This window comes from Anguilla anguilla, chromosome 1 (genome assembly GCF_013347855.1).
Source record: "Anguilla anguilla isolate fAngAng1 chromosome 1, fAngAng1.pri, whole genome shotgun sequence".
In the NCBI taxonomy this organism is placed as follows: Eukaryota; Metazoa; Chordata; class Actinopteri; order Anguilliformes; family Anguillidae; genus Anguilla; species Anguilla anguilla.
The window spans coordinates 66,825,682-66,840,942 of NC_049201.1; the positions used below are offsets into that span (position 1 = coordinate 66,825,682).

The following is a 15,261-nucleotide window of genomic DNA, read 5'->3' on the forward strand; positions in this document are numbered from 1 at the left end:
GACATGCCAAAGCCCTCTTACTCGTCACAGAGAAATCAGAAAATGGCACCAGTGGTTGCTGGCCCATAACTAATGCACTAAGACCACTATGAGATCAGTATGTAACATTTCTACAAGTGCTGGAAGATTCTGAGAGCTACCAAAGACAGACCGTCAAACTGCAAAAACCCTTCATGAATACAACATTGCCTGGCTAAAGAGGCAGCTTCAGTCCCAGAAAATCTCACCTTTCCTTTTGTGAAACTAATTTCACACAAATTTTGTTACTTTACCATACTGTGTTTGTACACTCAATTTGGAACTTTGACTCTGCATGCTTTGAAAAAAAATGAGTTTGATCGAAAAGGTGAGGGTAGACATCACCAAGCCGATATTTTTCATCTTCGTTCTCAGAGGAAATCTTTTAAAGTGTACCCATCGCCCCTCACAAAATTAGACTGTCTGAGACTCACTGAGTGACTGGAACGGCCTCCTCGCTGCCATTTGTTACTTTCTAAATAAACCACGCCTCCTACTCCATTGCCAATGGGCTGGCCGCTATGGAAATCTACATTGAAGAACAGCCAGCTGACACCTGTGTGTAAATTGCTTGTTTGAGACCTTTTTGTTGTCTCTTCACAGGGCCCAGAGCTGCTCTCCAGTCTAGGTGACGACACAAGAAACATGCAAAATTGTACAGTTATGTTATGAATATGCTTGCGTGAGACTACCATACATCTACTACATATTGCATCTATATATATCCAAAAGCTTCTGGGAAATGCTGTAGCAGAACTGTGTGTATTTCCATTCCAAATGTAGTCCTGATGACACATAACAACTGAATAAAGGAAACAATCAAGGCTTAATTTCATTTGTGTGTGCATGTGTGCATGCTCCCCCTCCCAGAAACACACATATTGCTTGATGGTTTTGGGTTTTTTTTTTTAATTAATCACATGTAGTAGATATATATGTGTGAGCATGGATCTGTGTATATGAATAATATGTGTGCGTTTCCCTCTAACCCACTGATACTTATTCTGGGTACTGAAATAAGAGCAAATGCTGTGTTTTGATTAGAGCAAAAAAAAAAAAAAAACAGGACATAAAATGGACTGGAATGTTCACCAAAGTCAAATTGGCACCCTTTTCATATAAAGTTTCAATAATATCCTTTTACAATAAAGAAACATAATGCAATCTATTTTTGGTTCACTGAAAGACTAATTGTTAAAGGTTTTTTTAATGACTTATTTATCTATTTAAGCTAGATTGCTCTAGAGCATTGTTTCAGTTAAATCTGACAGGAATCCTTTGTTTGTTCACCATTTTAACTTAAACCAAGAAATGTACTGAGAGGAGCACAGGACACAAAGCACAAACGGCACACTCTGGGATAATATAAAAGGCCGCCAAGTCTGATAAATGTATCACTTTTTCATCAAAATTCTGCACTGATTGCAATGTCTGTTAGAATATTGTGTTGCTGACGTTAAATTATAAACCATGGGGGAGACATGTAACCCCTCAATCCTGTAACATTGAAGTGTGAGCTATTTCTTTAACCTTGATAAATAAAACTTTTTGATTTTTTTTTTATAATTTTACTAGAAACCAGCTTCATGCGTTTACAAATATATTAACTTTTTTGTATTTGTTATTAAAAAACAAAATGTTGAGGTTACTCATAAATATGTTTACTTCTTTTTAAAATTTTCATAAATAACATTGATACTGACTTTTCCCCCATCTTCATATGAAATAATGACCCATGCTAGCAAAATAGAATATAAGAAACTGTAGAAAGACTTTGTCTCTTCAGCTGCTTCCTGAAAATGTTAAGCGGAAGCACCCAAACTTTTTCTGCAGTGAAACCTCACATACTACCGTGTCAACCACAACAAAAACAAAATATGAAAAAATGGAATAACTTGTCTAACAGAAACGGAAAATGGAGGGCATTGCTGGGGTAGATGTTTTTACATCCAAATGTGCATCTTGCAAACCTTATCTGGAAGGTGAAATGGATTTGAATAACTACTCTGCTTTACTTCAGTCATCATTTACAGTCACTCTTAAATCACAGATTAGGGGTACTTGATTGTATTGAAACATATTCTGATGAGCACGCCGTTTGGGTTCACTTATCAGTTAAGAGAATGAAGTGTAGTTTGGGAACAGAACAGTCTGGTTGATTGTGAAGGACACTATCAAATGGAAGAAGAAAACAGCAATGATGGTGACTTTGTAGGGAGGAGTATTAGCTCATTCAAACAGAGAAAGAAGAATACTTGCGCTTCATAGCACAGGTTGAAATATCTCATCTTTGAAAAGGGATGCAGCCTTGAGTGGGTTCATTGGGTAAATCAATTTATTAAGAATACCATCACAAGTAAATAAATGTTAATATAGTTCCCCTGAAAAGACATGGAGCAAACTGAATCAATCGTCCTCCAGTTTTCTGTTTCGTTAAATTTCCCAGTTAATTACTCAGTACCTTGTGTGACAACATTGTACTACTTCAGAGCAGCCTGTTAAATGATCTTTATGAAATTCACATGACTAATATTGAATAATCGAAATTTGTGGAGAAGAAAACAATGGTATTACGGTGAAATATTAATATTTTACCATAACGGGTTGAGGATAAAGCCTAGCCCTTACAGTAAGTACCAATTTTAAATGGAATATAACACAATCATGAAGATAAAATTCCCCAACATTAATTTAGTGTATAGGTGCCATGAAATATATCAACATATCTTTTTGTCACAACCAGTGACAAGTCCCACTATAAATGTTTGGATAATTTCTCTTGAATTAAAATATTAAATACTAATTATGAATTCATCATCTTTAATCTATATTTGGCCTCTTTGGGAGATAATAGTGATGCTGCAGGTATATACTATTTTCTGTTGCCTTTCAGAAAAGGTGCTGGGTAGAAAAAAAGACAAAAAGTAATATGCCATTATGGGAGAGATTCTATTTATAAAAGCACCACAGACAAGAATATCTGACTGGAGCTGAAAAACTTCTGAAATCGAGAAATCAGAACATAACTGGATTTTCTGGTCTTAGCCACCTCCCTTTGAGCCTAACATTTTATGAAAGATAATTCCATTATTAGACTTAGGTAAAGGTAAAGGTATTAGGTAAAGTACATATGTAGAAATCTTAAACTTAAGATTTAATAATTACTACAAGTCAAAATGATTTATCCTTTTTAGTTTTTATTTTAACAGTTTACTCTTTGGCTACCATCATTCACATTTAATATTCTAGTATTTCCAACCAAGGATAAGGAGGACTTCATATATAAGTTATAGCAATAGTATAAAGAATGGTTAAGTACTCATAAGTCATCTACACAAAATATTTTTGAGCTGAAACACTGAGATATATTTTCATAATATGCTTATGGTTACTATAATTTCAGATAAATCTTTAAGCCTAAATTTGAGTAAATACAGCATAATAAATGTTTAATAAATGCTACTTTAAAAAAAAAGAAAGTGTTACGTTTGGCTCAATACTTTAACCAGGCATCGATATCCTCTGGTCGCTGGAGTAAGGGAAAGGCTGTCAGCAAATGAAAGAGCGAGGAAGCCCTCTGTAATCATCAATCACATTGCATTCACCTTGCTCTGGTCTTGTCCTGTTTGCGTTTTGTACAAACTTTAACATCTACCAAGGGAAACAAGAAATTCCTCAATTGCTATCATTTAATTGTTCCATTTAACAGTGCAATTCTGATCTGTGATCACAGTTGTGTAATATATTAACTTTAAAGGGACGTTTGTTCACTAAAAAGTCTCCCTATAAAGATTTAAAAGGCTCTTCACTGTTTAAAAACTGCCAAAGAGGAGTAGCAGCCCAGTGCAATAAGTGGGAAGGGATCTTAAAGTAACACACTTTAGTTCATTACCTCACTGTCAAGCAAGTGGAAACGACACTTGCTTGAAGGTGTGGTTAAGATAATCTCTTAAAATACATTTGGAAAACACTTCGTGTTTCGAACAATAATACATGGAAAACAGCTAACTGTCAGGTTCCACCAGTCAAGCCATTCCTGCTACATCATAACCTCTGCCACTGCTGCACATTTATGATGTCTTAACATTAGGGTAGAGTAGTGGAAAAAATATATACTTTAAAATGGCAACGTATGCAAAAGAGAAAGAACACATACATTCTAAAGATAACAGGTTTTCCATTTTACAGTTGTGCACTATTAAGATATTGACTAAAAATTGATGAGTCGAAAATTGATGAATGAAATAATGGTTTTCTAAACCACAGTGAATATGAAAAGAAAACTGACCAGACTTCAGCAACAATGCCTGTTATGTTTCACGGTTTTGGCGTAAGTATATGATGTGTTGAGTCACATGCGGTGCAGCAACTGTTCAACTGCAAATGTATAAGGTCCTGGATGGTCCTCATATGTTTCAGAACTACATTTATAGGATGGTTCAAGCAAGCTGTGTAACAAATATTTGAACCCATAGAAGTCTTGGTCTACATGCTCTGGGATTTAAAAGTAAAAATTTAAGTGCTTACTGAAATTACATTTGATTACATTTCTAGGTACAATTTTAATTATTGCTTTTTTTTTAAATACACACAGAAAGAACCTGATTGCATTTATTACATGGGATTTTTTTGCATTTTAGAAAAATATTGTTTTTTATACATTTCATTTTGTGAACGTGGATAATTAAAACTGAAATGTTAAAAGACCACAATACATACTAAAGAATTTAGCAGTCTGCTTAGTCAATATAACCTACAATTCTGTTCTGGCCGATTTTAAAAATTGAACTATTGTTTCAGCATGGACTAAACTGTTCCTCTAAAACTTAAACACGTGCATGTGTGTATATGCATTTAAAGAACACTTAAAACAAAGGAACTTCTGCTGAAGCGTCAATTATCAAAATAATGTCAAATAAATATTTAAATAAATTGATTCATTCAATTAATTTTAAATAAAATCATAGCCGTAGCTGTTTAATCTATAGATTCACATCTACAGACTGACTATACATACATACGAACATTCTTTAATTTTTACCATTGGGGTGGGTGGGTGGACAGAGCTGAAAAGGAGACAGTTAAAACCACACCTGTGTGTTGGTATAAAAAAGGGAGCTAATTTTCAATTGGTAAAAACAAAAATCTACCTAACAATATAGCTTTATATATGGGTTTACCAATTGTAAACATATATGCTGTACTACAAAGCACCAGCATAGGCCCTAAAAATCCCCTAGCTTTGAGACAATCATGTAATGTTACTGGCTGGTGTAGCCCCTCCCACTGTATACCTCATCTAGTGCAAATTCCCCAAAGTCAATTTTATTTGGTTAAATGAAGAGCCTTATCAGAAGACCAAACATATGATAAGGTATCAATATATTGAAATATGTAAACAGGATCTACAGTCACAACAAGTGGTCAGTTTGGTTTCAGTGAGATATAAATAGATATAAATTCATATATATGTGAATTTCCAATGTAATAAGGTGCTTTTTTAAGTAAATTTGCATGGTCTCAGGTTTAGTCAGCTCGAGTCACACCCACCCCAAATTTATTAAGACATTCTTGTTCATATGCGTGAAATATTCTGTTTCTTACGGGCCATTCATCCAAAGCACTACATGCCTTGGCAATAACCTGCAATGATGAACTTACACCAATGTTACTACTGTCATAACCTACATTAAGGTTTGAATTCATAGTACAATTTCAGACATGAACGGAAAATATTTTTATAGTATCAAAATGCCTGATAATTCTGTCCAAAACAAAAATTTTTTTTGCTTTGTTTATAACTAAACACATTTAATACAAAAAAGAATAATATCATTTATTTTGCTTGTAAGACCTTCATAGGTAGCCCATCCTACAGATATAAATAAGTGTACGTTTCATCTTTGACTGAGCCTGTTCTGGGAGTTTCTGTGGATGACCGCAAGACAACTTTCACACATCAAGCTGGGCGTCTATTCAATCTAATCCTGAAACGATTTACCCTTAATGTTCTTTTTGGCCATTTATTTAAACAAGCCTTTTGCTTTTCTTTGTCTCTTTCCTGCACAATTGTTGACTTCCGGAGCCATTTTGTTTTTCCTTCTTATTAACATTAAGCTTTATGAAGAAAAAAGCACTGAAAAAACCCCTATTCATCACTAAAATTATTTTAACCGAAGCACAATGCTCACTGCAGATAGACAGCACACTTCGGTCTCCTCCCCTTGGCAAGTGTATTTAAGTCCCTGTCCACTCTCAAAAACAGCCTTGTGCATGTTCTTTTCTTCTCCAGAGCAGCCATTCCCAAAAAATATGCCCCTTTTTTCACCCCAACGGTTTTAATTCTCCCCCCCCCCCCCCTTTCTTAAACGCCCCATCTGGGCACGAGGCGAGCAGAGAGTGTGTAATTTGATTCAGGCTGAGTGGTGGCTAAATGGGGCGTCTCCAAGGTTCCCCTGTCAATTAGAATCGTCTGATTTCATCCCGCAGCCTGGGGCCGGCCTGCCATTGGCCGCAGGTCTTTACATCCCACCGGCCGTTTCTGAGGGGGCAGCTGCAGGAGGCCGGCATTCAGGCCAGCTCAATGGAAACTTCGATCCACACTCTCTCTCTCTCTCTCTCTCTCTCTCTCAGGCTTACCCCCAAGTTAGGCGAGAGTCAGTACTCAAAATATCACACTTACTATTCATCTCTAGCCTTATCAGGTCTTAAAATCTCTCTTTAAAGATGAATTCAAAACAAGAGCAAATTTACAGTACAATTTACATACTGATGCTGGTAAAACTGACATTTTTCAATCCAGTATTTAAGACACGGTTCTATTTATTCTTTATTTAACAGGACACAATTCCCAAAATATTGGGTTTAATGGATATTAACAAACAAATGTTCCAGACATTTGATTTTCTTTATGCTAGATAATCAGCACCAGCACGGCTTTTAATTTGAAACCTCTGCACTCAAAGCCTCTGTGTATCTCAGGACAAAGGAGTTCCCCGTTCCCCATTGGGAATAGCCCTGTGCAGCAGTGTAGGGAGGGGTTCTACCCGCCCAGCTGCACCCAGACTGGCCTTCTGTGCGTGAGATGTGGGGATTGGGGGGGGGACTTGGGGGGGTTCGCCCCACTGAGGAATACGCTTGTGGCCATGGGCGGGCCCGCCTCCCCATCCGCTCCAAGGCGACGGGTCCCCCACAGTCTGCACCTGGCCTGTCATTTCACTCATTCTCAAAAGGGGGGGGGGGACTATGGCCCGAACCCTCACTCCACCTGAACAATATGCTAAAAGACCCAGTGGGTTGGCTGCTCTGACAGAAAAAAAGAATTTCAAAAAGAGGGAAGAGAACTCCAGTTTAGGGTGACATCTCCAGTCCACACTGAGACACCTGCTCTGACAGTACGGGCCCGGACCTCAGAGACCTTAGAGACCTTAAAGGGACAGCGCTCGCTGCCGTTTGAGCGCAGGTGTAAGGACTGGGTGAGGAGCACACGCTCCTGAACTATTTATTCTGGGTAGAAACGCTCATTTTTACGCACCATAATTAAGTAGAACACCCCAAATTCAAACCTACACAACCATTCTAGTGAGACTTCTTCACGTCGTACAGTACAGTTTACACACACGTTCTCCATAAATCTGAGCTCTTGAGACGACTGAACAATTAAGCTAATCGGTATTAAAAAGGTTCAGAGAGGACTTGGTAATGGGAAATCACTCTGGAAGGGTGCCAAAGCTACTGGCCTTTACCTCCTGAATGCCTGCATAACACAGGTAAAAACCACACGATTAATATTTTATGGTTCTCCAGCACTTGCCAGTAAAGTTTTCTACATACAACTTAGCATTCACTTTACCTAATTCAGTGGAGAACTGCCTCTATTCTTTCAGTATTTTTTTCCTGCACAGACAAAATTTACTAAGCAGATCTGCACATTTTCTAAAGGAAACCAGTTGACAAAACCAGCCGGGTCTTGTTCATCCTTCCTAATAAAATCCATTCCTGATTACTTAAAAATCATAACGAAAATAAATGTTCACATTATTTCTCCTTGCTATAACGCCCCTTACCGTATACCGTAATCATAAAACAGTAGCAGGAAAACAAAAAGCTAAGCACTATATTTTCAATAAACAAACCTTTTATAAAATATATAAAAAGAAAAAATGAAAAAATATTTGATACTTTTTATTAAATCAAGCAGCGCTCTAAAATATCTGCTTGTTCATTTTTTTTGTTTTTGTTTATATCTTCTGGAAAATAAATCATAAAATAATCATAGAAAAAATATTTGATAAAAAAAATGAGGATAAAAAGCATAACAAAGGCGGGCGGGCTTTAGGAGAATATTCGGATGGCCTGCGTGACCAGCGTGTGGCAGACGGGGCACTCAGGGTGGCTCAGCTCACATATTCGGATGGCGCACTCCATGCAGAAGAGGTTGTGGCCGCAGGGCACCAGGGCGGCGGTCACTTTGCTCTCAAAGCAGGTCATGCAGTCCCGCGCGGCGGCCGGCGGGGAGTCCGCCACGGGCAGCCGGCCAGGAAAGGCGGCGCTGGCGGAGATGGGCTCGCTGTGCGCGCGGCGGGCCTGCGAGTGGGGCGAGGGGGCGGAGCCGGGCGCGCCGCAGGGCTCGCCCAGGCCAGGGGACAGTCTGCTGAGGGGCAGCGGCAGCCCGCCGAAGCTCTTGGAGCGCTGCTGCGCGTAGAAGGCCACCTGTTTGGGGTAGTCGGGGTCCCCCCAGCACTGGGTCCCCTCGGACCCGAAGTAAGAGCAGGGCTTCTCGCCGGCGTTGGGGAAGTCGCCCTTGCCGTAGATGGCCCCGCCCCCTCCCCCTCCGTCGCCGCCCCCCACCACGCCGTCCGGGAAGTTCTGGCGGTAGCTGCTGGTGAGCGGCTTGCGGGGGCCAGCCTGTAGCCCCCACACCTGCTGCAGCCGGCTCTCCAGGCCCCCGCCGTTCCCCACCTCGGGCCCCAGGCAGTCGTTCTCGTTGTTGAGGTCGTGGAGGCCGCCCGTGCGGAAGGCGATGTGGGCCTCGATCTCCTCGCGGGCGCGCTCGGCGTTGCCTGGCGACCCGGTGATCTCGAAGACGGGGTCGCGGTCGCGGCTGGGCGTGACGATGTAGGTGCAGGTCTGCTGCTGGATGCGCTTGATGGTGGAGCCCTTGGGCCCCACCACCAGCCCCACCACCCGGTAGGGCACCCGCACCTGGATGGTGGTCTGGCCCGGCAGCGGGGCGGGGGCGGAGCCGCTGAAGGACACGCCCAGCTTGTTCCGCGAGGCGCGCAGCATGGAGAAGTGCTCGGCCGCCGAGATGATCTCCCGCCGCGCCAGCGCCACGTCCTCCTTCCGCCCGGTGATCAGAAAGACCGGCTCCTCGCCGCGCACCGGGGTCTTGATGTAGGTGTTGGTCTTGGCCCGAAGCGCTTTGATCTTGCACCCTACAGATGAAAAGAGAGGTACAAAAAAAGGAGAGGTTTTGAATGAAGGTGAAGAAACCCGCAGTTTAAATTTCGGCACTTGAGCGGGATTCTGTCCGAAAAAGAAGCTTTTCTAATACACCCACAGAACACTTCACCCACTAGTGAAGTGGTGTCATTGTATTTTTTCCAGCATATTACACCCTGTCAATAAATACACTTGTGCCGTCAAATACACAAGTGTTTTGTAACAATGCCGGTGCTATTCCACAGCACAAAGGCTCAGAGCCACATCCAGAGATATTTAAACAGCTTGCTATATGAGAGATATGCCTTTTTCCATTGCTCCACATGTGAAACATTCAAATAACACAACCCTGATCGCTACCCCAGGCAAGATACAAAACTCCCAATTCTTTCTGTGTAAATAATAACTCACTACAAAGAGATATGCATTCGTGCATACTTTCAGGCAGAAAAATGAATAATGACAGGGAATTATCTGTATTTTATGCAGGGTTTCCTTCATGAATATTAATGAGAGGCCAACTGTGGATTTTTCTACATTTTTGTCACCAAGTATATGATTACTGACCAGCGTAATTGATTTGTGATCTTATGGTTTAATGTTTGCATAATCAAATATTCTGTATCGTTATTTCGTATGAAGCTCAAGACCTGAACTCCACTTTTTCATATTCACAATGGAGACAGAAAGGACAACGGCTGAAATTGGCCATAACTGGTATCAAAGGAACCCTGATAATATGAATCTTAATTTAAAAAGACAAGCACTTCAGAGATGGACGCCGATAAGGACAGCCGCTAAAAGAAAATTCTGCTTCTTCCTCACAAGCCTTTTCCCCAGATTCTGAACCTAGCATTGCGTGATGGCTACCTACTCCCATCTCGACATGACCACCCATCAAAGCAGATAAAGCCATTTTTTAAATTCATACTAATTGAGTGTATGTTTTTTTAAATAAAAATGTTCAAACCTGGAAATACTGTATATAATAAACAACATTTCCACGTTACACTGTTTGTTTGTTTAATTAACGTTGGACCGCGAAGGCCAGGAAAACGAACGTGACATTAACGCATTCAGAAATTTACGTGAATAGCGTGAAAGAGTCTGGACACCATTCTCTCCATCTGCTACTCAATCTAATCCAATTATTTTCATCCCCATTTCAGTCCACTCTTTATGTGAAAAAGAAAAGAAAATCAAAAAAGAAATGTGTACGGGCGACAGGGGCTAACAAAATGACCAACCATTATTCAAATAATTTATTGTATATTTATCGTATTGTTTCCTCCCAGGTTAGCCCATGTAGCTGTAATGGTGCTGTAATAGGCAAAAAAATTTGGTGATATCAAGTTATATGAATATGTGAAGTGTGTGACAGTTTTAGTCTAATATTGACACCATCTGCTTCGTTTAGCTCGGCTTGTCAGACAAGAAACAAAAGGCAATGTTTTAACGGCACGCGGTGTCATACACACCAATTTACACAAACCCCATTAAAAAATATTTTATACAAAAAAAAAAAAAAAAAACACATTTCTTCTTGAAGGCAGCATCACTGATGGGGAACCCCTGTATTCTGAGCGCTTTGATCATCAGTGTAACAATATGTCACATTAGAACAGAACTTGCTATGGGACAGAGGCGTCCTGGGGCGGGGATGAAAAAGATCCAGTATCATTTCATTTTTAAGCCAATCAAAGCAAGAACACTAAATATTACCACTCAGCGAAGCGAGTCTAATTGCGGACCCATAGGATGCGAGAGGCCAGCAGGTGTGGTCCACCACACGTCCCATTTAGGCCTAGGTCTGGACAGCCAGCCAGATTCTATCGATGGGGACCCTGTGAGGATTATCCCTGTTGCAGAGGCCACTTCGCATGACACATCACAGCTTGCGTCCCTGGTGGACCGCCGCACACCGTGACATCAGAGGCAAACATGCTGGATTAGGCATCTGTCAGCGAGAGCTCCTTCCCCAGCACTGAGCCAATGCTTCCCCTCACTGCTGAGAGCCATTCATAAGCACAGGGCAGAACCACAGCAAAGGAGTAGGTGTTAGCACTGCAAAGCATTGTGGGATTTCCTCCATCAGTTAACTCGACAAATGTGGACAACACCCCTCTAACTACATCTATAATCATATATTTAATGAGCAGCGTTATGTGGCAAAGATATTAAAGGAATCTTTTAACAGGCTTTGAATATTCATTTTTACTATCGCTACAAAAATTTCTAAATGACTGTATTCACTCCAAATTTGTATCACCCTTTTACTCATTGACACGAGAGCAATGCTGGTTAAAGACAAACCCAACGGCTTGGAAACACCGCACTCACTCACACACAAGTACATCCCTACGGTTTCTTATAGTCTGCTTATTCAATGAACACCTTAAATAAGGCCAGTGTCTACTGAAGGCAATAATAAATTGATCAAATTCCAATTAAACATAACAATCATCACAATAAATCAACATCTTCCCATCAAGAGAAAGTTTGTTTACACAATGTAGTCTAAAACTGTGTGAGCTGCTGATTTTTTTAAGTACAAATGTTTAGCAAATGCTGTTGTTTTCAGGAGACCTGGTGCATATCAATGAAGGCAATATGAGGTATCACAGAATTCAACAGAATTAGTACTATCAGCCAGAAAAAATAAAACAGGAAGAGAAAGTGTTAAATAATTCATGTCAATTCAAGAGCAGCACCTGAATAAAGCGTAGAAGCATCTGGTGTGCTCATTGAAAGGTACGACCCATACTCTAAAGAAATGCTAATATTTCAGTTAAACTGTCACTTCTCCAGCAGGACTCCTAAGATCTGAACTGTGAGACCTGAGGGGAGGGTAACAAAAGATCACCAGCAACCGCTGAGGTGATGTAATGTTCTATGAGCTGAGGGGATGGCAGCAGCTTTTGAAAGGCACATTCATAATCACAAATAACGGATCATCACAGGCTCATGAGGTCGCCACTGCATTTGCTAAGGTGTTTTCATACCATAGACCATAGATCATGAAGTTGTCTACACAGACATATGTGTTATAGTGCAATTTAAGTAAGTCAACAATTAACTGAGTTTGGGCAGATATCCATCATCCAGTATTTAGGAGCAATAATAAGATGTTGAGCTGGCCACCCATACATACAACATGAAATACAGCTCTGGCAATAAAATGTAAAATACAGCATCCATAAGAAATACATTGAAAGAAAGGTTTAAAAAAACATATTCATCTGCTGAGGTAAAGCTAACAAAAACTTCATGCACATGCAGAGGAATAATTTGAAACTGAACTAACTACTAGGATATTGATGTTGATAAGGAGCTCATGCCAAATCCAGCAAGTCAGCAGTTCTCAGTCAGAGCAAAGAGCTCTGCAACACTTGTGCCCTCTGAATCCACCCTACGACTGCACTGTTACTCCATTACCATGCAAGCTTCACTACAAACTCTCCGGATGCGCAAGTGTTGCACTGGAAGACAGAAGTATGACACAAAACTAAACATGACCTTACTATGTATTATTTTGTGCTGCATCTGCATTCACACAAAGTTTTGAGCCCATTAATTTCCAAATCTTTAAAAAGGTACCATTATGAGAAATAGGCTCTTGTGCTGGGGTACTGGGCGTGACTCCTCTTGAATATTCAGGAACCCCTCAAAGCCCCAGCCCTTCTCCACAACCCCCAGTCGCTTCAACGCCAAGCCCACACAAAAACCAGTTCACAGTGCAAGGTTCATACGTGATCTGTACTTCCATGGGCCCAAAATCATGCTAAAGATGACAAGCTGACTGTAAAGAAAGCCAGCCGATCCGAGTGCACTTCTACAATCACGACATAGTCCATATAATATGCAAAGGTAGCTAGGGTATGCACTACATCAACTTCAGAACTGGGAACTAATATTGCCATTGGTCATGGGAGTGTTCATTTGAGTACCTGTCCATCTGCTAATAAGTTTTCACCGCTTCACACCTTTTTTCCATAGCAGTTGCAATTTAGCGAAGTCTAACTGAGCGCTAAAATGATCAACGGTCAACCGGTCTTATGAAAAGAAGACAACCGTCAGCCTATCCCTTTCCTAACTACAGAAAAGCTATAAAATGACATTCATTCAAATTCAGCAGCAAAAAACTAATATTTCTCGAGACCACGATAAACAATGCGTGTTACCAACTACAGATTCAACTATTTAGCGGCAAATTATATCATTTTGCGACAAAGTTAACTTGTATTCAAGAATGGCTACAGTAATAAAGTAACGGCAGGCACTCGTCATTTGACCGATGAAGAGATAACAATGAAAACAATTAACAGGACTGAAATGGGTCGAAATGAGAATGACAATTTGAATATCACAAAGGTATCAAAACACAGCAAACAGTAACGGAAAGTGAAAAGAGTGGGCTTTCAGACACTTCATAATCATCATGCCCCGGCTACCAGCAGCACTTTGAGTGATTTGAAATAGTCTCGCGGGTACACACGACAAAGGAAGCAAGCGCGTGCCTTACAGTGTGTGTGCGTGTGTACGCACGTTTGCCAGTCGTTGATCAAAAGTACTGGATGCACAATTTCAAAAATCAATTAGTAGCACTTAAACCACTCTTTTTGTTGCAGTTTAACTGGATGAGATACACACAAAGAGTGGAAAACTGTAAGGTGGTAATGGCTGTGGTGAGTGAAAGCCACGTACAGAAGAACAAAACAAAAAGAAATAGGCTACCACTCCCTTTTCTATATCAATACCACGAGATATCATCTGAGTCTTCCCACGCACAGCTACGTTTATAGCTACGAAAGATTTAGCCTGTTACATCATTTACATTAAGTTTGAATCAAACATTTTTGTGTTGTCTTTACCTTGTCTCCCTACTATTTCGGCCACATGTTCAGAACTGGGCACAGGGACACATTCGGTAATGTTACAGCCGCGTCCTTTCGTTTCAGCTGAGGAACCATCGTACAGGACACATAACTTGCTCTTCCCTGGCAAAAGCCCAGTCTCCCCACCTCCTCCAACACTGTTGGTGTGGTTGTTGTGGTGGTGGTTATTGTTGTTGTTACTCCGGTCTAGTGTTCCAGTAGTGGGAGCCCCGCCGCCGTCCTCGGCTTCCCCAAGACCCAACAGCGACAACTGGCCCAGCGCGACCCTCAGGGCACGGGAGTCGTCTTCTTCCTCGTCGGGCGGCACAAGCAGCCCCTCACTTCCGAAGCCGGAGCCGGCCAGATCCCCGCCGTAGCCCCCATTTTTCTCCATGATCCCTGCTAGAACCAGCAGGCTAGGCATGGCTAACAAAAGAGTGTGAGACAAAGACAGGGAAAAGAGACTGGAGAAACAGCACCCGTGCCGCCTCCCCGCCCCCTCCTTCTTGCAATTCCCCTTTTCCAGTAGTCCCTCCCATGAACCAACCCCTTCTCTCTATCCACTGCCTTCTCTTTCTCTCCTGAATCAAGGCGAACGGGGCACGAGGGCTGTCTGCACAGAAAGGGGCAAGGCAAATTCATAACTCCACCCCGTCTGGTTTACATCGTCCCCTCCTCGCCGAAGACATATCCAGCAGCCCTCCCATTTTACCAGACCGTCTCAGGTTGCAAACCCCGCTGCAGCTGCAAAAAAAGCAACCACCGTGTATTCCTTTCAAGTAGGTAGCTTGCTGCAGAAATATTGTGCCATCCTCGCTGTGTCTCGCGTGTTCTGCTCATTCTAAAATGGTCTTGTTTCAGTGCAATGCGAGACTACAATGACAACGCAAAGTTCCAAAAGGTAGAGCTTGTCGTGTATTGAAAT

General features: G+C 41.3%; 1 protein-coding gene across 1 annotated transcript; it reads right to left on the minus strand.

The window, feature by feature from the left end:
• Positions 1 to 917: 917 nt before the first annotated feature.
• Positions 918 to 14,944, minus strand: mex3a (mex-3 RNA binding family member A). Its single transcript, XM_035417763.1, has 2 exons — positions 14,334 to 14,944; positions 918 to 9,455 (listed from the first exon to the last, which is right to left on the minus strand). Exons 1-2 carry the CDS (start codon positions 14,758 to 14,760, stop codon positions 8,353 to 8,355), a joined length of 1,530 nt encoding a protein of 509 aa, XP_035273654.1. The 5' UTR covers positions 14,761 to 14,944; the 3' UTR covers positions 918 to 8,352.
• Between the last annotated feature and the right edge of the window lie 317 nt (positions 14,945 to 15,261).

Coding starts and splice junctions, on each gene's coding strand:
- mex3a (XM_035417763.1), bottom strand. CDS start 14,760: ATGCCTAGCCTGCTGGTTCTAGCAGGGATCATGGAGAAAAATGGGGGC. Junction 9,456..14,333: donor CGAAATAGTAGGGAGACAAG/GTAAAGACAACA, acceptor TTTCATCTGTAG/GGTGCAAGATCAAAGCGCTT.